Here is a 26,013-nt window from a genome sequence, read left to right on the forward strand (position 1 = left end):
TTCTCATGGGTCTTTTCCAACTCAGAATATTCTGTGATGCTGTGCTATTTTATAAGCAGATGCAAGAAATGGCGAAAGAGTATTTCTGAAATACAAATAAACACTGGACAGTAATATGCTAATGTGAAGAAGAACACGGGAAAACTGAATTCCAGTTGTTTATGGCTTTCTTGATTCAAAAAAGGCTACCAATAGGGGTAAAAAATCCAGTTTTGGAATAGTTAGATTACTTGAAAGGACACCATGGAGATCAGAGAATGGAGAAGTTTATTTTCTCTTCTGAGAGCTTAAATTGGCAGATGCTTTTCAATATTATAGCCATGTAGGCATGGCTACTCCAGAAAAATGCAAATTTATTAGTAAGCAAAAACAGCATTATTCGGTTCTTCCAGTATTATAGCCAGAAATCACTGTTCATAGTTTGAATTGTATTTCAGAAATGAGTATGGATAATGACTAAAGGATTGGCTAAAAAAAAGGCAAAAAACAAACCACAAAGCAGAAATAGAAACCTAGAAGGAGGTAGAATTTATGTGTAAAGATGCAGTCACACAAATTACTTACTTGCATATTTTAGTTTACTTTTTCTTTTGCTGAAATCTCATCTGAGTAATAATTTCTAAGTAAATTCAGTGTCATTGTTTGTTGCAATTGTTCACCACTTACTGTTGAGTAGAAAGAATCCAGTTGTGTCTTAGTAAGCACTTAAGGGAAACTGCTTACAAGGTGGCAATATTTGAGGAATATGTTTGAGGATTACAGTCAGAGAGTGGCCATTGTTAAAAGAGTATAGCAGGGAGCACTTACTTACCTACACAACAGCTGTATTTTTTCCTGCTTCCTTTCAGTCCAGTACAAGTAGGCCAGCCCCCTCCACATACTGGGTGGGTTTTATGTGTGGTGTTTCTTGCCTTAATTTTGTAATCTAGATAACTGTTAACAACTTTCTGAAACTATTTTCAGCTTTAGATCCGGCTAAAGATCCATGTTTGAAGATGAAATGTAGTCGCCATAAAGTCTGTGTTGCACAGGATCCACAAACTGCAGTTTGCATTAGCCATCGAAGGCTTACACACAGGTAAATACTTTCCTATAGACATTTTTGTAGTGTTTGTGACTGACTTGTAAACCATAAATCCATCATAATTAGTTTAATTACTTAACAACATGTGAGCAGAGTAGAAGTGGATTTTAGAAGTCATTATGTATATGTAATTTGATCATAATGTTTACTACTTGATTTTTTTGACTAGAATATTAAAAAAATATACATAGTTAAATGTTACAAGTGCTGGTACAAATGCATTTAGGGAAATACCCACTGTGCCAGTACCAAATGAATAAAAATACTGTAATAGTATTGTACTGCTGTACATTATTTGACATCATCACTTCTTCTATGAAGCTAGAGAACTCAAAACTGCCTGCTGAAGTGTAGGCAACAGCCTGATACAGGGTAAGTTGTTTGAGATTAGTGGAAGTTATTTTCCTTTCTTCTTTTTCTCTTCTTCTGTGCATTCTGATTTTCATTGCATGCTGGACTGGTTAAATGTAAGGAGAAAATATATAACAAATTAATGTGTTCTTGTGGCTTTATCTGAGGCATAAATATGAATATGTAGGACCTGAACCATACACTTAGTTGAGTCGTGACTGTTGCATGCTAAGGAGATGGAGTCAAATTGCATTTTTGACTTGATTGTTCTTTTTTTTCACACTTCATTAGGGGAAACAGGACACAGTAGAATGGCTAAATTTCAATAAATTGATTTAAATAAGTGTCTGTTAAAGTGCTTTGCTCAGTAGGGGCTGTAAAGAGCTGAGGAAAATAAGACTTCCTTATGTGTTGACAGAGGATCATTTCAAGTACAGTTTTATGAACGATATAAGGAATGTTCTTCTGAGCGTCTAGTTATGTTAAATACATCCATCTGGAGCTTTTCAAACAAGCAAGATAGTACATAGTAAAAGGAAAAGTTTAAACTATTCTCATCTGCAGCTGTACTTAACAAAAAAATCCAGTATTTGTGGAGTTACGCTGTTTATATTAAACAATCTCAGTGTAGAACTATACATTTTAGTTTGATAATATGATATATATGGTGCAAGAATTATCAGCGGACAAAGGTAGGTAGCCTGCTTTCAACTGCCTGTGAAGTGTTGGGAATCTATGAGTGTTAAATGTGAAGATACAACATAATAATTCAAAACTTCTAAGAGGTATTACATGTCATGGAAAATAATGAAAATAATGACATTTTCTAGTTAAGTATACGTGCAGTAGGTGATGACTGAAAACTGTTTTATATTAGATGAAGATGCATACTCTTCAATTAAGAAAGTTTTTGACACCAGCCTTCACCCCTGTATTATTCCTCCCACAGTTCTTAGTACTCTTTTAGAAAGGTAATATTTTAAAAGAAAGAACTTGCCTGAATATAATGCAGTCAGTAATGGGAAACTGGAATGGCAGAGCCTTGATGTTTGTAAAAAGCAGTGTAAATCTAGTCCTGTAAGGTAGATGAAGCAATTTTTTACCTACCTGTGCTGAGCCAGGGCAGGGTTTTCCCAAGTTTAGATCTCCCTATTCCCCCAGATTACCACATACAAGGAGAAATAATTTGCTTTGTGCTTTCTTTCTGAAAATGTTTTTCTTCATGCAGCTTCTGACCTTTTTGTAACATGGTGGGATTAATGTAGGAGCATCATAAACACAAGCAGACATGTCTGCTAGGTCTCTTTACCATGACTGATTTTTTTGGGCCAGCATGTTATTCCTTCACTTCTGTGTACAGTTTGCGTACTGATATTCAGTAGGGCCGTCTGTTCCTCAGAGTTCCCAAAGGACTATGCACTCTGTGTGAGCCTGTCGCGGTGTGCTCGCTGTTTCGCGCGGGCACGGCGCCTCTCCCAGGCCCTGAACCTCCTGTGCAGTCACCAAGGGATCAGCATGAAAACACAATATGGGCCTTGCTTGTCAGTCTGAGGATTGTTTATTAAACCATTAGAGTGATAACAAAAGTGTCCATAACTCCAGTGTAGAACAGAGGCAAGAACCAAGAACAAAGGCAGGGCAGTGAATTTGAAGGGAGCAAGGTGGGGTTTACAGTGGGGAACCAATAACAAAGGGACTGGGGCAGAACACAAAGCGGGAATTAAAATATTTAAACCACTAGGGAGCTACAGGGGAGGGGAACAGTTTAACTAAACCAGTGAAGCGTCGAAGGACACAAAACTGACAGAGAAATCTCTGGAAAAAGGGGCAGGTATGAGGGAGGACTGACATCTGGGATTAGACCAATGCCGTGGGGGGCGGGGTACAAAACCAACTATTGAAAATAATAATGTAACAAAAACACGCTACAACGTGAATCTTGGTAAAAATTAGATGAGAAAGCATAACTTGACAGTTGATAAAATAACCTATCTACAAGTATCCATTTCTGATATATCATTTGTGTGTAATCTGTTGTGAATAAACATTTACAAAATTTCACCCCAGTAATCCTTTCTTTTTTGCTTAATTTGTGTGTGCACACATGTGTTGTTCATCTGGGATTGGATAATATGAATAAGGAAGGTGGGGATGTTTTCTGAAAAAAATAGTTCAGATCTTTTTCATAAAGAACTTGCCTGTGGATTTTAATTTGGACATATTTGCTGTATAGATCCATAGAAGTTCCAGAGATTTTTCCCAAGACTCTTGCACAGAAAAAGTAGTTTAAAGTATGTGAACTGATACAATTGCAAAGATGATCCCCAAGAGACTGTCAGGGAAGAAGAAACTTAGCACACTTCCATAATAAATAAAAAGTTTATGGGCACCTGTGGGTACACAGGGAAAGAGGCATGAAATACAGTTACAGCTGAATAGATTTTTCTGTACTGTTGTCAAGTTGAAATGCTCTGATTTATACTTGAATTCTCTATTACTAGAAGCAGCATTTTCAAGAAGCCAAATTACCTGGTTCATAAATTTATGTTTATAAATTCTGTTACTTTCTTTAGATAATAGCATAGAGAAGTTGCTAATCAGTGAAGACTGATAATTGTATCAAATGGAGAACTCAATTTAGTAATTTCTTTTGTTGTTTATAAGAAATTAACTTACAGAAAAACACATAGGTGTAGACATTGTTATTCAGTCTGTGCTGTACTAGGTGTTCTCTATACAGTGCAATCTCCAAGCTACTGTAGCCCAGTTTGGATTACTGAGGGCCCCTCAGCACCACACAGTGAAGCATGGGTGGATATCCTAGCCACCTGCAAGGCTGGTAGTGACATGATATGACAAGGTCCCAACAAGATTAATTAATGTGACATCACACTTTAGTGATGATTCTACCTGTGCTTTCAGCAGTCTTACAATTGCTATTAGCTTGGGGATCTCAGCACTGTGGTCTTGCTGCAGTGTGCTTATATTTGTATGGTTTTAAATCCAGCTACTGTGTCTCACTGTCCTTTTCATGGAGTTGTGGGTTAGGCAAGCCTATGGTTTTGCTCTTTCCTCAGTTTCCATGGCAGCTGAGAGCATGATCTCCTCTCAAGGCTCATTTCCTTTTCTGGTAGAATGCCAAGATGGCAAGTCCTCTTCTAACACACTCCTGCAGGGCCACAGCACAAGAGCTTCCTTTATGTGCTGTCCTGGAAAGACTGAATAGTATTTGACAAAAAGATGAAATCGGTGTTGTAGATCATTGGTCATGAGAATAGTTGGAAGTACCAGGACTTTAAAGACACAGGGTCATGCTTAAAGGAGCAAGGTTTTTGTTGGTAGCAGGTAACAGCATTTGCATCTCTGCTGGCTTTAACTGTGTTGGAAGCTGTGTTCTGTGTGCTACACACTTAGCTCTACTGTGAAACACACACAGCTCTGCTGTGAAAGGAAGATAACTTACTTGAGGGGAAAATACGCAGGATATGTATGTAAAGGTAGTTCACATTATTCCTATGTGGACTGCTGTGGAAAGAGGGTATCTGCCAAGACTAGAATGCATCATAAATGGGTCTTTATATGAAGTAATGAAATGCTTTGGAGTATACCTTATTCAGTTACAAATACAACTTGCAGAGTATTGAATACAGTATTGGTTGTATTGGGATGTGTTGATATGAGTGCTATGGTGACAGGCAGGATATTCATCACGCTAGGAGTAATCATCTACTGCTTTTAGTTTCCCATCTCTTCACTCTCAGGAGATTTAGTTATTTGCATCTGCGGTACTAACAATCTCTGGCAACTGTGAGTTCACCCCTGTGAGCCTGGGGAAGAGCAAAGAAGTTAGGTGAGTGTTCTGCCAGAAGACATTTGGACAGGAATAAAAAGGATGAGTCAGAGGAGAGGGCTGTAGGTGGTAATGGCCATTTCATAATGCCTGCAGTGGTATGTGTGCTTTTTGCATATTTAGCGCAGTAGTGGTAGACAGAAATCCTCAAATCTCCGTCACTTCTTGTTGCCACTTTGAGTAAGCAAAGAAAGGATGTGTGCAGACACCACGATACACATGAGCTCATTAAGGCCATGCAAGCTGGTAACTAACTAGGCTCAGAAAACTGGAAAAGTTAGTTCAGCGGTGACCTATCCTAGATTTACAGGTCCTGATGGATAGTGTGTTAACTTTCTTTTAGATTTGAAAAGGGCAATTATGATATTGACATATACTGTAATTTTCACTAAGACCAACATTCTGTGAATAATAGGCTGCAGTACTAAACTAAGCACTAAACTAAGGTGAAGTTCTAAGCCAGTAGATTATCTGCAGATGAAGAGCAGGAAAACTTGAAAAAATGGGGAAGGATTGCTGCCCAGCAGAGAATTTGAATGTATGCATAACAGTGAACATGAGACAGTGCCTGTGGCTTCAGGAGAATTATTTTTATTGGAATCCTTTTTGTATTTCATGTTTGTCAAAAATATTTAAACCTAACACTTAAAGGTGAAAGAAGGAAGAGGAGGTGCGGGCTCTTTTTCAGATGTTTCTCTTTGCTTTTATCTCAAATCAGCTGCAGGAGATAATTTATAAAGGAGATTAATTCAGTTGAGACCTAGTTATTGTACAGCCCATTCCAAGATTTGACTGCTTACAGCTGGAAACCAGTGAAGACTCTCAACATGATTAGTCTGAAATTTGGGAAATTTCAAAACAGTTTTGGGCCAAAAATCATATTTCAAAAATCAAGTAAATCCCAGTGTCTTTGATATATTAAAACCTAGTGACTAATATTGTACTTACTCGTTGATCGTAGCAGACTCTGATTAAAAACCAGTCTCTTTCTTCTTCCATAAGTAGAGGAAAACTACTGTGTAAAATTGATTTGATAAATGTAATCAATCAGTGCTTGGAGGCATTAAATTATTTAGTGCATTGAAGGTGTATGCAGTTTTTCTAGCCAGATGTAGATCTGTCTCTTTTATGAATTCCCACAAGACATGATGCCCCCTGCCCCCTCTGTGAAAGTCCTGATATGCTCTTTTGATTTTGTTTATGTGAATTGTGCAGATCAACACAAAGGCTCCCTGCTATGGCAGAAATAGATTGCATTTGTCCGTGCTGTAGCATGTTAAGATGGAATAACAATGTTTAACGACCTGACAGTGCTTATTGTGTAGTGATATCAAACTCCCTATTTCTTTGAGTTTTTACCTTCTCCAATTATTTATCCTTAGGTTTCAGAGTAGGAAGCAGTAGTAACTGGTTTCCAGTAAATATTAACTAAGCCACAGATTCTGGTGATACTTGCAATTCTAAAAAAAAACCTTCACCCCATTTTATTAAAGTAAAGGTTAAGGTAGGACTGGCAACTTTTTAATGGTAAAAACATTTCAGTTACAGATGTTGATCAACTGGAAAATAATAAGAGTTCACCAGTTATGAATAGAGAGTCAAATTTCTCTAAGTTAAAAGTAAGAAGTGAAAAATTATAGCAGCTCTTTTTTCTGGTAGAGCCCCACAAGGCAGATTCCAGACAAGTGTGCAGACTGGACACCTGTAAGGTGCAGAGCTGGGTAGTGGTAAGCAGTATAGAAGGCCCAATGATAGAGAATTCACTCTCTAAGGATTAGTGACTCTTCAGAGATCTGTGAAATTAAGATAAATTTAGTGACAATGGTTCCCTGCCCCAAGTCTATGTGAAGTAGGACTCAAATTTAGGGATTAATAAAAATTCTGTAATATTTCTACCTATGGGTGCAGTCTTCAAGTTACAACAATTTCCCTATTAAGGTGTATTAAAGAGTGTCACTTTATTTCAGACTCACAGAAGCTGGTAGTGGTAAAGATGTTGCATCACCTAATCCTGTTTATTAAGGTAGAGTAGTAGGATAGCTTCATAGATTTTGTGGTGGCATTTTATCTTGTTACAACTTCCTTCAGGGTTTTGGTTTAAATGACATTTTGAGGTGCTCATTTGGTTCAAGTCATTGGTCATCTAGACCACTTTCTTGCCTTGGACTCTGTACTCTTTCAGTTTTCTGAAGAATGTGGAAAATCAGTCTGAATACATTTTATATGAGGAAGATTATCAGAAGATCTTCCCTGTATTTGATCACCTTAGTATTTTAACTTGAGGAAAATGTTCCATCTCAGCTTCGAAGTGATGAATGTTGGGCCTTGGAGCATGATGTGGATTAGCCTGGATGATGTGACAGAAGCTCAGAGTAACACTGTGAAAGAAAGCCAGAACCCCTTCTGTTTCTATTCATGTGGGTACTGTATGACCAAGATTGTGCTCCCAAGCAGAAAAAGTGAAGTCAAATTTGTGAAGGGCTTATTTGTGCCTATATGTGAGAAAAAATCACACACATATATAGTACATACATGTACATACATATGTGCACATACATAGATATGAATGAATAAGTACACATACATATGTATTCTTTTTGTTCGTATTGTATGCATACATGTACCCCAGATTTCCAAAACATCATACTTATGAACCTGAGGTATTTTGCTATCTCCCCTCCTTTGCAACAAAGGAAAGAGGAGATCTAATTTAGACTTTTTACAACTAAATTTCTGATTAAAAAAAAAAAAGGATGTAATTGCAGATCTGTAGTTGTATTTGTTTTCAAAACTGTAGTCTGAGCAGTTTTGAAAGCAAATCTGTTAGAGCTGATATGGTTAGAAAAAGAGGAAAAGAAGCAGAGAAGAAGGAGTAGTATAGCTTTGTAGCTTTCCTGTCATTTTAGGTGCTGCAATGTTTTATTATTAAAAACAACCAACAAAACAAACAAGCTTTCAAAAAACTGAAGGAAAACAAAGGACTTGCTTTGGGCAAATTTTGTGAAAGTTTCAAACACCACTATTGAGGATGTCATCATTTCACATTATAATGCTGCTGAAGAAGGCCAGCTGGTGCAGTTAAGTCCCTTATTGGAAATTTTAGTCTGATTCATTACTGTGATTTGTAGTTGTACACAGAAACACTTAATCATTCTTATCCTCCAAGCTCTATTGAATCTACTGAAGGCTTTCTGGTTCTTTGCATAATTTGTGCTGCCAGTCTGCCAGCTTGGCAGTGTTTCAAGCTTGTTGCATTATCTGTGTTTGTTTGCACAGGAAGTGATGCTGCATGTAGGCTGAATTTACAGTAATTCTTTTGTAATAGGCTAATGAGCAACACTACTTCATTCACAATACTACCATTATATAGCTTTGATTAGACCAATTGTTGTGTAACTATGCCATTGTGATCATACTTGCACTCTACAAAGTACTGAAAAGGAAATTTGCTTAGCCGTAGCTTCACTGAATTTGCTGAGAAAATAATTTAGACTTTTATGTGCTCAAGAGAGGTGAAAATCTGGATACGTTGGAGATTTTTATATGCTATGCAATTTAATTTATTAAAGTGAGAAAATGAAGCTTCTTTTTTTACTCTCCATTTCATTGCATTGGGGAGGAAAGGAGGCGACTGGCACCGTTCATCATACATTCTGCATGTGCTGTGGAGGCCTGTTAATTCCTTGGCGAGCTTGGGTTCCCTCCATTCATGTTTGTGGGAATTATGGGTACACAGCTGGAGGAAAACGGGATCCTCTCGTGGAATTCCTTCTTTCTCTGTACGGAGCTTTTGCTAACACTAGTGGAAGAGTTCTGTGTGATGCATTGTGTATTGCAGTATCAGTGTTGTCTGTATCAGCCTTACTATTTATTAAGGTTGTTACTAAACCATACAGTGTTTATAATTTTTGCTGTCCAGCTTCAAAACTCAAAAATTGCTGTCCTTATAGAAAAAAAACAAAAAAACCACGTTATCCCTGGCCTTCTCAGACTGTGTCTGTAAAAACTGAAAATACTAATTTTTTAATGCTCGGGGGTTTTTTTATTCTTTTTGTTTGTTTTTAGTATGTAAAAGAGATTTTAAATAAAAGAGACCTAAGCAGAGCCTTTGTATTCTATATGTTAGCAGAGCAGGAGTTGTCCAGTATACTTTCCCCATTCAAAAATCCATGACAGTCTTTTTTTTAAAGAAAATGTGGAGCTCTATGCAAGACTACATCATATGGACTTCAGTTAATTTAGTAAGTCCTGAGTCTACTAATTTTCCACCTGCTCAAGAAGAAGCTTGTTGAGATTCTCAGTTGCCTGTAGGAGTGAGAGGGTGCACTGGGTAATCAGTGCATGTGATGATTTTTTTTGTTTGATTTTTTTTTTTTTTTTGGTCAAGAGACTTCTACTTAGAAATTCTGCAATGAGGTTATAAATTAGGATTGGATTTTTATGCAAGAGAATGGATTTCAGCTGTATTTCTATCTTGCTGTTGGTGGCTGAAGACACACTCATTTGTACAATCTCTTAAGAAGCAGGGACTTAGAAAACTTCTATTCATAAAGTAGACAACAGGAAAGAATGTGACTAGGAAATGGGACTATCTAGGAAAGCTTTGCTGGTAGAGTGTATAATTTTGACTAATTCTAGGGGATGTTAATATACTGTCCTGGTTGTAAAAATGGTGTGTCAGCTTTTGTTGTGTTGTTTTAAAATGGTCTTTTCCCTTACAGTATTCCTGAGAATCTACTTTAAAAGATGGCATTTAAAAAAAAAAAAAAAGATTAGGAAGAATGATGAAGACAGTGATTTTAAATTACTTCTCCACCCTTAACTATGAAGTTGTGATTGCAGTCCACAGCAATAACTCACTGTGTACAACTGTAAATATTGAAATAATACAAAATTATGAGATTTTTTTATTGCTTATTAGAAAAGGTAGGCAAAGTGAATTCGGGAACAGTTCAATGCCCCTTCCTAAAAATATGTGTTAAGCTTGTGATAAATTTTTATGGTGCTTTAAAAATTAGCTGTCAGAATCAGTTTTCAGTGTACTTTATTAGAAAATATTATCAATTTTAAAATAGCTGATGCAAACATTTGTAATCACTTAATGCTTAATTTGGAGTTTCTTCATGTCTTAGGGGTTTTTTTTTTTTGTTTTTTTTTTTTTAATTTTTTTTCTGTATTAGTGAAATACTCTGATACTACGTAATGGAACATGGTAGAATTTCAGGATGCTTGTGTATGAAGGGTTCTTTCACAGATTTTAATGTTTTATTTTGCTTATAATGAGGTGCTTTTTTTATTATCTAGCATCAGTTCTTATGCATTTCATTTTATGTGAAAGTTGTCGTTCATAAGTTGTGTTTATAGGCTCTGAATATATCTGCTTGTTTGCTTATGTACCAGTGGTGGGAAAAGGATAGTGTGTGAAACCAAGTAGCAGTAGTGTTCAGGGAATAGAAATCATTGTACTAATTTCCATTTATGTAAAACAATACATTTAAGGTCTCCAATGTTGAAAAATCCATTAAGTGTAGTAGCTGGAGGTGTTTGTCATCATCGAGTGAAGTATGTGCATATATTGCTACTTTACAGTAAAATGTACTACTGCTTTTGGAACACAGATAGTGTACTCAGAATGCTAAAGGGGTGTTAGAGTCTCTTAAATGTTTCTGTTTCTTACATGGTCAATTATATAAGGGGGTTTTGTGTCTGGTAGTATTTTTATCTTGTGTTTAAAATCAAATACAAAACCCCTTTTCACATGTCCAGATTGTCTGAAATAGGTTTGCTTTACAGAGGGCTGTAGCCTGTTACAGGAGAACAGAGGTATTTTGCTTAGGTATGCAGCTTTCACCACAGACTACGATATCTTTTATATATTTTTATTACCTAAAAAAAAAAATTTCCCTTTTTTTTTTAATGTCAAAATCTACATACTGGGCTATTTACACCACACAAATACTTTTTCCAAAACACCTCTGCATCTTCTCTAGTAATAGTAATAATAATAACGAAAAATTCTTACAATCACAGTCCAGTTAAAGCTGGATTTAAAGCTTCCTAAATCTGTGGGATCCACTGTCTTAATTCAGGCACTATCTATCCAGTGGTTTGAAGAGTTGTTTTGGGTTTATTGTATATGCACAGACTATCCACATGATGTGTGGCACTGTAGACTGTGTGTCCAGAAATCTCAAAGAAATACTCAGATTCTGTCTAAACAGAATTCCTGAGGGAGGCAAAGAAGGGATTACACCTGAGGAAACCTGAGCTCAGAATAGCTGTGACTCCAGCGTGTTCTGGTTCAATTCCTTTGAGGGATACTTCTTTCAAACACAGAACTTCAGTGATGCATTTGAACATTCAAGCACAGGTAGCAGGTACACTTTGGGGTAAAATTTATATAAGCATTTTATAATAATAGAGTGTGGTTTTTTACAAGATTGCAAAAGTGCAAAACATTCAGGATGTACCCTTATTTTATAGACTGTGTTGCCTGAAGTTGCAAATGCAATAGCAACAATGCTTACAGTATTATCACTTTTCTAATAGATGCAGACCTGCAATTCCTAGGCTGTTCCATAAAACAATGTAAAGCAAACAAGCTACCCCAAACCAAATAAACAAAACTACACAGAAAAAGAAGCATCAGTTCTCTCCTATGTTCAGAACAGCTTTTCTCCTCTAACTAATGGGGTAGAACTGGTTCGTAGCACGTATGGATCAAGCCATCCAAAATTATAATCTTGGAGGATATGTATTCATCAGTGCTTAACTTTTTCACTGTGATTTAAAGTTATTTAATTCTTTGTGGTTTTGAGTGTGACTGTGTATGAGGCATAATTTCTGTTCTGTTTTCTAATTATTATTCTTTCTTCCTTAACTGTAGATTATTTTAGTTCTGAGTCTAAAATAACAACTGTTGTAAAATACAACCTTTTAAATCTTAGAAATAATGCCTCTGGGAAAGATGTTTTGTAGAGAAATATACCTACGTGGGCTTTTTCTTGTCAGAGAGTTTCATATTTTTCAACGTTTAAGATAATTATTGTAATTTGGGGATTACTTCATTTCTTGATCAGCCGAAGATCTGGGAATATAAATGTTTCTGAAAACATTTGCACATCTTGAAGAATGCGTTCCTCTTGCCTTTGCCTTCACTATTTGCACATTAATTGTCAGTGAATATTTGTAGTACAAAGATTTGCATACTTAAAGAAGCTTATTTGAAGTTTTGATCCCTAAATTCAACACAAATTATGTTCCAAGCTTTTTGTGTTGGATCTTCCTTCTAAGAATAACTCCAGCCATCATCTCCTCTTCAACCCCAAACTCAAGGAGAAGTGCAAGGTAGGAGCAAATAAAAGATTAAGAGGAGATTTAAGCTGAGGAGTAGGATGATAAATTTACGACTATAGGAGAGTGATATCCTGAGGTTATCAATGATTGATTTTGCATATTTGGAGTATGCTACTACACTTTCTAAAATGTATGAAGGTACAGCCAAGATCCTCTGTATGCTCTTAGCTATCATAAAATAAATGTACATGTTGGGTAGTAGGAGGGGAGGGCTTGCTATTCCCTTACTCATTATTACAGTAACATTTCTAGGGTAGCTTCAGCTTTTTTTTGTACACACTTGAAATGTTTAGAAAACTGAATTTCTTTCATATTCTAGATGTATACTCATATCTAGAAGTTATATGACATCATTATAACTATTTACTTCAAAGTACAAATGCTGGAGGTTTTTACCTGAAGTACAATATTTTTGTCACGCTCTGATTCACCTCTCCTATCTTCAAATTGGAAAACAAGGTAATTTCTAATAAAATCAGTAATTGTTTATTCTCTTCTCTCAACTGAGAAGCAGACACAAAGGGTCATTATGAAGAACTTGGAAAATTTATGCAGATGCAGTAGTTATAAAATCAAACACAACAATGGAAATTTGTAAAGAATGCAGAAGAGGGTAGTCTGTAAATATTAAGAAATAATTTTGTGTGAGGTCTCACAATGTATTTAATAGTCCTGTTATCTATGTCCACCTTGATAAATGACACATTCCAGAAGGAGAAACACTTCTGAGCTGTTAAGAATAGGATCAAAAACCTAAAGAGACATCTGGATGAAAACCCTGGAATATGGGTGCTTTACTTAGTGCTAACTTTGTAAGAATGACTATGGCAGAATAACTTATTTCTGCTATCATTGCTCAGCTACTTTAATTTACTCTCAGAATGAAGGAAAAGAGAGAATATAGAAGGCAGCAGATTCCAAGCAAATTTTAAGAATCTGTTTAATTTCGAAAGACATTACTGCCACAGAGCTCTTGGTCCACATTAGTTAAAAGGAAGATTGAGAAAGGTGTGTGTGAAGAGCTAAAGCAATCTTCCAAGCTAGCATGCAGGTAAGACAGCTGATATTTCCGGCATGTAACAAACCTGTTCTTCACAAGAGAGTTATAAGTTTTGCTTCTGGTCACTTTACTCCTATTTTCCTTTTATCTTTCCTTTTAGCTGCTCCTTTCCAGCTCTCCAGCCGCTTTCTACAAGAAGATTCTGTATTTGATCAGCAGACTGGATACTCATCCAGTTAGAGACCACAATTTACTGTTTACCAAAGTAATTTAGTTATTGAAAGACACAGTTGATTATATATGCCTGAACCTATAAAGACTGCAATAAAAATAAAAGTTGAGCTAGACTATGAAGTAGAGAAGGAAAAATGCTGCTGGAAGAAGTACACTGTCTTCTCTCAGGGTTTTTTTTTAAAAAAATCCTTATTGTCTGCAAACAGATACTTTCCCAGGAAAATTATGAATGCTTTTTTTGCCCCACAGTGGGAGCAGAAAATAATTTATTTCCATTTGTCATCTCTCAGTAGATTATTTTTTCCTTTTTCCATGCCACTGCAGCATTTTTATCACTCTTACTGCATTGCGATTTTGCGATTTCCAAGCTGAATTTGTGGTTAGTCTTCTAAGCAAAGTATTTGGAAGCATGTTCAGCCGTGAGGCTGAGTGGTGAATTGTTTGTTTTGCAGAGTCATGACTTTGAAGATGAAATTGGGCAGCTAAATCAGGATCAATATTGTGTTATGGTATGCAGAGCACTAGGGGTGTCCAGCTGAGGCACCATCAAGGGCCCCGGCTGTATGAAAATGTAGACTCTTTAGGAGTAATTAAGTGGAGGAAAAGGTGAAGTCTTAAGTATCTGATTTTTCAGTTATTCTGAATGGTTTTTGAAATACTCAGAGAATTTTCCAAATTTTAATGTCTTCATTTTGCAGAATGAAGATGTGAAACTACAGAGCCCTAAAAGCTGAACCGCAATTCTCTTTGTGTTACCATCCCAGAAATATTGATTATTGATGTTTTACCTTTTGTAATGTGCTTTTGTTTTATTTAAGAATTTCTCTTTTAGCATTTTTGTTGTAGTTTTATTTACTGTTTTTCTCTCTCTTAAATAACTCTTTTCCATTTTTCTATATTACTTTTCTTTATCACAGTACTTTGTGTTTTCACTCAGCATGGCTTATTATTTATGCAGTCATATCCAGTCAGAGATGCTTTATGGTGGCTTGAAAGAAATGGATTATGTGTTATCTTGTAGGTACCATTTTATGGGACCCATATTAGAGTAATTGAGGAAGGAAGAAAGAAAAAGTAAGGAAGAGTCTATACTGCTGATGTGTATGAACATTAATAGAAAAGGAAAATATATTAAGATTGGAAAATTACTGACTTCCTAATGGCACAAAAATAAGTTATATCCACTTGTTTGCCTATCAGATTATTTTATGGAATCAGGTTTTCTTTTTCTTACAGACATAAGGGAAAATAAAATGCAAACATAAATAATAAAAGAGCATTTTTGTCATGCTAGGCTAAATAATGTGAAATAACATTACAGTAGTTAGTAAAACTACTTTGGCAGTATTATTGACAATTTTTTTTCATTGCTATTCTGGCACACATTTCATTCTGGATATGTCTGTTTTGTATTAAATTTCCATCTGTAAAATGATTTATTTATATGTGGGCATTATCAGACTAGAAAACCTCACATTTTAAATCTCTTTGATTTTCTTGCCTTGAGCAATAGCACAAATAATCTATGTATAAACTTCATTTATAGATGGCAATGAAAGTAGCAGTTTTCTTTTAAACTGTTTGGCTTATTTTCAATAGAGCAATAACTGTACCTATCTCTTTGGATTTAATATGTCTATGACGAAAGCAGATTAATAAGTAAAACACACTGTACATTATTTAAAATGTGAATATTTTCAAGCTATAAAAATCATCACTTGTAATATATAAAAAAAGCTAAGTTGCTTCCTAATTGAGAAGGGAACTTTCTCCCTCAGTGAAAGTCACTGTTGATGATCCTTGGATTTGATCAGAGGTAAAAGGATATTACAAATTAAAACTAGCACTTAGGGAACATCAGTATTGTTGCAAAATGTGGTCAAATTTTGAAGAACAAGGGCAAACAAAAGCAATATGCAGCCAAAATGGAGACTGTACAGGTGTTGCTCTTTCTTTTATTATATTTAGCTGGTGCAATGCTTTGTTGAACTGGGTTTTATATTTTATCAGTTTTGCCCTCTTTTCCCATGAAGTTTATCTAAGCAGATTTTGATACTCATTCAGTGAATTCCTGCATATCTGCCAGTATGGATGACCACAGTGTACAGACCTGTGGCACAGTGAGTGTTTAATAGAAATGGTACTCGCTGATGGTTGGGATTTACTCTGTCATGCATGGATGTCTTTACCTAGGCAGGCTCTGCCCTGAGCTACCTGTGTCAGGTTTGAGGAGAAGCACTCCAAAACTAAACTTAGCCTTCAGTAGTAAGCAAGGAGAAAAAGAAAAAGTTTTATGTTCTTTCAATATAAAAGAATATCACTCTAGTAAGTTAGTATACTGCAGCAGATGGTCCTCCACTGCTAATTGTTTGACAACCCAGTTTTGCTCTTTTATCATCTTACTATGCACTTGTTGCTATACGTTTTATCTGAGTAGACCTCTATATGATAAAAGCTTGTCAGCTTTATCTTCCCATTTTCTGATGTTATCAGACATAATTCATAAACTCAGAAGACATCATGCTGGCAGAAAAGATAATATCAAGCTGAAAAGCCTTTCTGTCTGTTTTTTGTTTGTTTTTTTCTCCTTTCCTCTGCCTCTGCAGGAGAAAATCGGTGCTGATAGGTGCTCTTCCATCTATCTAAAGAGTACTTGGAAGATTACAGTACAGTAAGCTGACAGTTGTCTACATGATCTAAAGGAATTCTCTCTTTCAGACATGCCATAGCTATTAACCAGTGCCAGAATACAGAACTTTTATGAGATACTGATTCACAGACATAGATACTTATCTTAAAAACTCATGAACTGTAAAACAGCGCTCTTTTAGCAGCTGGTTAACACCACCATCTAAAAACATCACAGCCTTTGTCAGAAGTGATCTAGACTAACCACAATAGCAAAACTAGCTTGGGATAATAGTTCTTTAGTTTTAATTTAAACTGATGGTACTTGTAATCCTGAGCACCATTGCATAACATAATTTTCTGTCGATGTGTGCTGTGTCTTACAATCTGTAACCACAGACATGTTATTATCTTTATGCTTTTGAAATTATTTTGGCTGTAGAATTAAGGGCAGAAAATCCTTGCACACTAGAATTATCAAGACAGCTGGCCTATTTCAAGCCTTGTTCATAGAATGGTTTTGGTTGGAAGGAACCTTAAAATAAAGTAAAACCCCCTGCAAGGGACACCTTCCATTAGACCAGGTTTCTTAATTCCCCATCCAGCCTGGCTTTGAACACTTCCAGGGAAAGGCCATCCACAACTTCTCTGGGCAGCCTGTTCCACTGCCTCACCACGCTCTTACTGAGGAATTTCTTTTTGTATCTGATCTAAACCTAACTTCTTTCAGTGTAAAGACATTACCTCTTGTCCTATTCCTACGTGTCCCTGTATTGCTCCACAGCACCAGGCACAAGATACTACATAAAGAGGTCTCTTATGTCTGTTATGTGGTTTTCTTGTTTAGCAGAATTATTCTTGATTTAGCTAGAGTATGCGTCCCATTCAAAGTTGTTTAATGTAAATGAGTGTACAGGGTAGGTAGAATTGTATTACCCGGTTTCTGTAATATAGCAGTTTAAAGTAAAAATATACCAATTCTACTGTTTATGGAAATTAATTGTGGTACTTCTGGAGGAGGGGAGAACTATAAATTAAACCTGGCAGGTTTAAGAAGCTGAACTGTAGATGGTGGGTGCAGCATCAACCACACAGATGGACACGCTGATGAGTGGAGTTAGATACTGTACAATAAGAGCTGAAACGGGCTGGGGAGCAGGGAAGTATCACTCACTCCAAAGCTGTGCAAAAGAACAAAGAACATTTGTTAAAATGGATGGCTGCAAGGTTTTGTGCTGTAGGGTGAAGCCACCCTGAGTAACTTGTGCAATTAAGGGATATTCAGATCCCTGAACATGAATACTTTGAATATAATCTTTGTAGAAGTAGCTTATTATTTCTCACAGGTCTAATGAATAGCTCAGAATTGTTAAATTCAACCTGGAGAGATATATAGTTACTAATGTCTCTCCTTAAATTTTTCAGTTTTGATTCAAAGTATGTTTCTTTAGTTACCTTTTATATTTACTCTTCAGAAAGAAAAAAAATCCAAACATGTCCTTTTGAATTTGATCAATAACTGATATTTTCTACCTGTAATCCTGCATTAAGAGTTTAGTATATAGAAGATAAATTTAAGTCATTAACAGAGCAGATATATGTTGATAATATTAAGGAAAGAAAATGGAATTCCTTCTTTCAGATATTGATTACTGTGATGCTTGCAAATGGTTTTTTCTTCCTTTTTTTGTCTTTATTTTTAAGCAGACACTGACTAATCCTACATGAGGGAAGAAAGAGCTGTGAGTGTGGGCAGCAGGGGTGCAACTTGCACTTGCCAGGCAATGAGAAAGATAGATTGCATGAGAATCACTCTGCAGGGTTCTGAATCTGATGAGTGCAATATCAGTTTATTCTTATAGTGGTGAAAGAGCATTTTTGTGGCAGCCAGTGTTTTGAGCCAATAGGAAAAGTAGCTATTTTCTAGTGAAAATTATTCTGTAATTATGTTGAACATAGTCAGTGTTGTAGGAGTAGATGTCCTCATATAAATATTAATCAAAATATTGTTACTATTTGTCTACTTTGGGTTGTAGAAGTGATTATTAGTGATTTGACTGTTTCATTTATTTTAATTTTGTTTTATGTTTAAATTATTTTTATTCATTCATTTTTTTATAAATCAGAAGCATTAAGGTTCTCTCTAATGAAAACTGTGTCTTTAATTGGACTATCAAATGCAGGTGACAGCATCATATTATGCAAAACAGATTCTGAATTAATATCTTTGAATTCTCTCTCAATAATAGATATACAATCATTGAAAAATTTAAACCATTACCCTGACTTGCAGCTTTGCAATTGCTAAATTTGCTGATACATAGGAATCCTATTTAAGTGATGATAATCAAATGAAATTATTAGACTTTTCTTACTACTAGGGAGTTTTAGATTCCTGTTCAGCAAACTACTAAGAATTATTGATATGGCACCATACTCTGGTTGTTACACATAGTTTTTAAAATTACATCTATTGACTAAAAAGAAGTCTTTACTGTTTTAAAGAATAAGGTTTCTGCTTTATTAAATAATGTGTAAAACAAAAAAGTTTACTTTTGCTTCTGTGCTGTTTTAGAAAACATTGAAAAATGTCTGCTTTCCTTTGGAACACAAATTGATGTCTTTTTCCAGTAGAACTAATACATAGTAAATATATTTATATTCAAAGAGGTAAACTCTGCAAGGCTGAGTACACACACAAAATCTATATAATATTCTGTCTTTGCAAAGTAGAAAACTATAGGTTTGAAATGTGTTTAGTAATTCTTTTAGCTTTATAAAATGAAAGCAGTTCTGGGAAAAGGTAATAAATATCTCTAAGAAATTATTAAAACACTGCCTTATTACAAGGTCAAGCACTTAGATTAGCATAAAAAGCACTTATGAAAGACATTTGCATATCTTGGTGATCAAAGGTGAAGTCTAAGTTCATAAATTCATATACACTATTAAAAACCTTTCTAAAATAATACATAATTGTAAAGTGGGGGTGTGTGTGTGTGTATGAATTGCAGTTTCTTTTCTAATATGGTTTCTATGTTATGTCAACTTAAATGTGTATTAAATTTTTTGAGGCTTCAATTCTGGAATGACTTAAAATTGTGAGCATCCCATGTAGTCACTGAAACTATTGAAATCTTTGCAACTTTATTTCTATCAGTTTGATTTGTGAAAAATTTAAATATTGATTATTAGTGAGATATGTGATGGAATGCATAAGATTTTATAGATTAAAATAAAGCCTTTAAAAAAAAAATTGTAACACTCAAGTAACCTCGTAAGTTATTAGATCCTTAGTTTCTTATTGAATGAGTAAAAATGCATATATCCACTGAAAGGAAAGAAGTAATATTTAGATCAATTCTTATATGAAGTACAGGAAATCCTCTAAATACTAGAATGAGGAAAAACAGTAGGTAAGTTGATAAGCTTAAAAATTATGAAGTCAGTGGTAATTTTGTTTGATCTCTATGTGAAAACAATATCAAGTAAAGGAAGCGTCTTTTTCATTTACATGATGATACATTTTCATACATTATCAAAATAATTGAAAGACCTTTCTCTGTAACTTTACTGTTCTCCAGCTCCCATGGTGGAGGCCAAAATAACTATGCTGAAGAGCCAAATTAGACATCCTCTGATAGGTGTCTCATTCTGCCATGTGCAAAACACCTGCTTCATCCAAGATTTCCTTCCAATTTATGCTTAATTTGTGAAGTTATTGTTGTAATCTTTGCTTTCTGAACCACTTTATTCAAGTACTTTTTACAGTGCACAAAGGCTCTGTAGGCAGGATACATGCTACCTAAAATTATAAAATCGTTTATTGGCCACTGGGCACAATATTTAGCTGGCACTAATTTGCTTTTAGACTGTACAGACAATGCTCTCCACCTCTTTCCAGAAACTCATTGGGTCTTTGCTGGCCACACAGTTAAAGTATAACATGTATAGCATCCCATGGCTCATTGAAACAGACTGATCCTCAGTGTTGTTTAGGCTTCTGTCTCTGTTTTTTGCTTTTATAAATTTTCATATTTGTGAATTGTTTTCTCTCCACTCCTGACTGATCTTGTTCAACAATCTTAGTTCTGTCTGCAGTTATACCTCTCTTACATTGCATGGTTCCACACTGCTTAATTTCTGATAATTCTTCCTCATAATTGAGTAGTTTCCTTAGTGTGTGCCAAGGTTATTCATCCATGTCATAATAAAACCTCACTCCTCAGGAGGAAGGGAGGCTAACTCACTCAGCTGTGGGTTAACTGGGAAATGGATGCCATTTTTCCCTATTCTCATGGTCTGAACTGCAAATACTTGTGGGCTGATGGAGTGTGCTTTGCTGCTTCATTGACCAGCATGCCTAGATTTTAGAGACAGTGAGAATATAGTTTATGCTCAACTCTTAACTTTAGTGGGTGAGTCTAAAGATTTGACAGCATCTGTAGCTCAGGATTTCCAAGTGGGATTTGTAAAGTAGGTAGGAATAAAATGCAGAACATTCACAGAAGTCATACTGCAAATGAAAATATGTGGTAAAAATGGTAAATACTAATTTTTTTAATAGTCTTATTATCTAGGTATTGTTTATGCAAATGTGCCTCACTTGTTTCTCTTGAAGTAATTTTATTGATCTGCTAATTTAAACAGATATCGTGATAGAGTTATTACAGATATTAAGTTGACACTAAACTTGCACCTCTGTCTTTAGAAAAGTCTAAGTGCATGGTTTCTGTGACAGAAAATGAGGTCTGTTATATACAGGATTGCTTTCCACATCTCTGGCATTTGCTAAGCAAAATCTGCTTCAACTATATGTATGTGATCATTTCTAGTTAAATATAGGACATGCATGGAACTATGTCAGATCTGTAGTAAGCATATCCATAAATAATGTTGGACAGGAAATTCCACCTGAATGGATCTCCGTAAACTTGCAGATGACACCAAGCTTTGTGGTACTGTTGACACTCCTCTAGGACAGGGTGCCATCCAGAGGGTTCTGGACAAACTCCAGAAGTGGGCCCATGGGAATCTCAGCAGCACTTCCCAGAAGGATTTGGGGATGCTGTACATGAGCTGGCAATGTGCACTCACAGCCCAGAAGTCCAGCTGTGTCCTGGGCTGCATCCAAAGAAGCATGGCCGGTGGTTGAGGAGGTGATTCTGTTCCTCCACTCCATTCTTGTTAGACCCCACATGGAGTGCTGTATCCAGTGTGGGGCTTCCAACATGAGAAGGATGTGGATGGGATGGAGCAGATTCAGAGGAGGGCTGTAAAGATACTCCGAGGGCTGGGGCACCTCTCCAGTAGAGACAGGCTGAGAGAGGTTGTTCAGCCCAGAGAAGAGAAGGCTGTGGAGAAACCTTGTAGTACCACCTAGAAGGGGGCCTGCAAGGGATCTGGAGAGGGACTTTCTGCAAGGGCATTTTGTGATGGGATTGAAAAATAGTAGGTTTAGATGATATGCTGGCAAAGAATTCTTCACTGTGAGGGTAATGAGGCACTGGAAAAGGTTGCCCAGAGCAGTTGTGGATATCCCATCCCTGGCAATGTTCAAGACCAGGCTGGATGGGGCTCTGAGCAACCTGGTGTAGGGTTAGGTATCCCTGACATGGGAGGGGGTTTGGAATCAAATTTTCTTTAAGGCTCCTTCAAAGCTAAAATCTTCTATGATCCTATGATTTCTGTGTTGGGGTGCAGTCTTTGTTTTTTTGTCTTATGAAAATAGTACACTTGCGAACTCATTCAGTCTACACTAAGACTGCTTATCAATAAATACAAATGTCTTACCAAAAATGTTAATCTATAAATTGCTAAAATTGTTAAAATATATTTTATTTTGATTTCCACATTAATATTACTAATTTTTGTTCTGTTTATCTCAGTTTAATTCAGTTGTTGTTGGTTTATTCAGACGGATTTTTCTACTATTTTTAGAAGTAGTGCAAAGTAAAGAAACAAATGAAAATAATATACTCAAAAAGACTGGCAGTAATGAATTTAAAGGTTTTTGACATTTGAAAGAAAAATCTTAACAATATATTAACAACTATGGCTTTCTTCCAAGAGACTTCTACATGAAAAGGCAGCTTTGAAGGAAATTCAGGCAACTCTAAAGAAAGCAATTTAGATTTTATGATACAAGTATTTTTTTTGATTATGTTAATCTTACACAGGCTGATTGTGTCCTCCAAAGGCCATGACAAAACATAATCAGGCTGACTCTCTAAATTGGAATAACTCTAAAACCTCCTGAAGATGCAAATGTAGTTATCAGAGAAGAATTGCAAGAGTTCTTTCAAAGAATAATTTTTAGTAACTCACACTTTTTTCAACCAGTTTTGAAAAAATGTGTTTGAAGATTATCAAATCTAGCTATTAAATGCCATTTTTCAATTGAATAGGGCACTTATGCATTATATAGATATTAAATAATTCATGTTGCCAAAGAGTTGCTCAAAGCTAAATTTTAAATGGACTACATTAAGTATTCTCAAAGTATTTGCAGGCACAATTTGTGTATACAGGAAGGTAAGTTTGTGTCTGCAAACAGGTACATAGGCTAGACTAATTGGGCAGATTGGCTAATTATGTTTCTAGGCAGGCATGCACAGTTTGGTGTATGCAAATTAATGCAATCAGAAGCATTGCTTGTAAATTAGGCCCATATATTTAATTTTATCCTTTAGGTGTCAACAATATCAGATAAGGTGGAGATTGCATTCAGTAACAGTTATTTTATTATGAGACGGGTACCAAAGCCTTTTCAGGAAATTTTTGGTGGAAGAGGTTGACTTTCTTATGACATCATATCATTAATGTGACAACATACTAACAAGTGCAAGAACATTTATAGTGATTGCAGTAGAATCACAAAATTCAGTGACAAAATGTTATTAGCTGCAAGTTGCAGTCATCTGGGTTGTCTTCTTGCATATTGAATTATAATAAATACAAGGAAGAAACAAGTGATTTATTGAAGTGAAGTAACTGCCTTGTTTGCTATTTTTTTCCATGTCTTAACATTTTAAAATTTAAATATATATTGCTTTATCTACATATCTCACATAAATAATAACCAATTATGTGTTATAGCTTTGTACTTATTTCGGAATATTTATATATATCAATTATCATATCCCAATATAATTTTTATCATCACAGTAGTTTCTCAGTTATTTCCGTGTCAGTAATTTGTATGTCATTGCCTAGCTGTAAAAAACATAACACCAACACCTGGTTGCAAAGAAATAGTCAACAGAAACAAATCTGATGTAGCTAAATAATGGTGAAAGGAAAAGTTTGAGTACATAAGTAAATTGCATTATTCAGCTATTTTTTAAAATGCACATATCTACCATAACTGGCATTGAAAATATTTTTAATTGACTTTTCATATTTACCTGTCAGTGTCTGACAGTCAAAAATAGCTGTTCAGTAGCTTTGGTAATATGGTGCACTTTCAGCATCATTGTACTAAAAGCCTAACAAAGCAGAGTTCAGTTGAGGAAGGTAATTTCTCTGACTATATCAAATATTTTCTGTTTTCTTCATACCTCTCTGCTCATGACAGAACTGTGTTCTGAGCTTGTTCTAGTTTCATTGTCCTTGTGATCCTGTCTGAGATACCTCTTTTGCTTCAGGTGATTTTATTTCTCTTCATCTAACAGGAGGGTTTTTTTTCCTTTCTCTGTCTTTCTTTGTCTTCATCAAGAGCATACACAAGCATGTATATATACGAAAACACTAAGCACCAGTAGTCCTTTCTTTGATTTATTTTAGGCATCTACACCAAGTCCCCTGTGTGCCACACAAATTCTGCTTCCAGTTTGTTTTTTGCTGATGTCAATGAGGTTCTCTCTATTGATGTCTGGAACTTCTGCAATTTATTTGTACATCATTTTAAAGTTACTGTATCTCTGATAAACAGAAATTGCATCAGGTTGATAGTTGGGATGCTTGTCCTGTCAGTAGCCTCAGGCTACTGGGGCACTTCTGGATAATTGTGAGCTATAAAAGTAACAAGAAGTTAGAGAAAGATGCAGCCATCTGTATAATCTAATGATGCTGGAACTCATGTGAATGACTGGAATGCTTTCAGTCAAGTGAAAGAAGCAGCAATAGTCTAATTATTACTATATATTGTACATAATCAAAGACACAGTTTATCTTTTTTTTTTGCTATAATGGAAACAGGATGATTTTTGCTTTGTCTTCAAATTGTGCAACTCATCAGAAAGGATTGCTACTTGTTAATTAAGGTGGTATGTTCAAATTGTTTCCTTTTTAATGCTTCCTGGTGGACATAAAAACTTCCTGCATTGATATTTTATTATCCATTATGCTACATAAAACTAAATCTATTTTTGGCTTTTTCAGTAGTAACTGACACCTTCTGTATGCAGCATTTCAGCTTCCTGTTTACACTGTAAAAAATCTGTGCAGTTCAGAATTTCATTACACAACATAACTTGAATGCAAACTTCTATAATTCTGTGATTGCTGTGATTTTTTTTTTCCTTTTTTTTTAAAAGACCACATTTACAGCTAAAATTATTCACATAAACATTAGCATGACTTGGAAATGGGCTTTTGTTTTTTGTCATCACCAGTTTACTCTTAGGTGTATGCTTTTAGCCTTTTACTCTGCTCATTATAAAACCAGAGGATGAGGAGTTTATTTTCTCATGTTTCTTTTTATTACTCCAGACAAGTTCTTCTCAAAAAATGATTCATTACTAGCAAAATAGTTCTTGATTATCTGTAGGTGAAAGAGTTCTCTGAGAGTTCTGCTCCATGAAAGAATGTTTGATTTGAGATTATATAAGTTTGAACATTTGTGTGTGTTCTGATAAGTCATTGCTGTATTCTCAGTAGTATTAAGACCCAAAAAACCAAACCCAATATAAAAATCATGCACTATTGTTTATTTTTTATTTATATGCAAGAAGTAACTTAATATATTTTTAGGTCATAAAGGAGCTGTTTCATGATACAATGGCTGCTAAATGCTTTCATAGTTGAAAAAAATACTGGAAAAATTAATGAATAATAATGAATTGAAAGCTACAGAGAAAGAGCATGTCAGTCTGAAGATGGCTGTATATCACAAACTGAAAGCTATAAAATATTGTGAAGAAGCATCAGTAACTTATTTTAAACTTTTATTCTGACTCAGCATAGCCTTTTCCTAAATTGAAATAATCCATATAGCTCTGTATATGTTTATATGAAGATATACATATATGATTGTGTAGATTGATTCTGTGGTCCAGTAGATTAATTTGTTTTTCTCCCTTTAGACTATATATTGAGTTTTGACTGAATTTTGCAAACTGTAGACAGTGAAAGACAGTGTTCAAAGTGGGGCAAACAGTTGGACCACCTCCCTGTTACTAGAGAAGTATTTATCATGCAGATCTCTAAAACCTAAATGTTGCCTCATAAAATATCAGTATTTAGTTCTGAATATAGTTCTATTCATACTGTTCAATAACAAAAAGAGTA

The 26,013-nt window shown here is 35.4% G+C and overlaps 1 protein-coding gene across 5 annotated transcripts in view; it reads left to right on the forward strand.

The window, feature by feature from the left end:
* Nucleotides 1-26,013, forward strand: part of SPOCK3 (SPARC (osteonectin), cwcv and kazal like domains proteoglycan 3) — a 161,986-nt gene that overhangs the window by 69,808 nt on the left and 66,165 nt on the right. For all 5 annotated transcript variants that reach the window (XM_021555661.3, XM_085578000.1, XM_085578003.1 and 2 more), the window contains one exon: nucleotides 964-1,078. In XM_021555661.3, coding sequence (XP_021411336.1) covers nucleotides 964-1,078 — 115 coding nt within the window. The remainder of the gene's footprint in view (nucleotides 1-963; nucleotides 1,079-26,013) is intronic.

This window comes from Lonchura striata, chromosome 4 (genome assembly GCF_050655825.1).
Source record: "Lonchura striata isolate lonStrDom1 chromosome 4, ASM5065582v1, whole genome shotgun sequence".
NCBI lineage: Eukaryota > Metazoa > Chordata > Aves > Passeriformes > Estrildidae > Lonchura > Lonchura striata.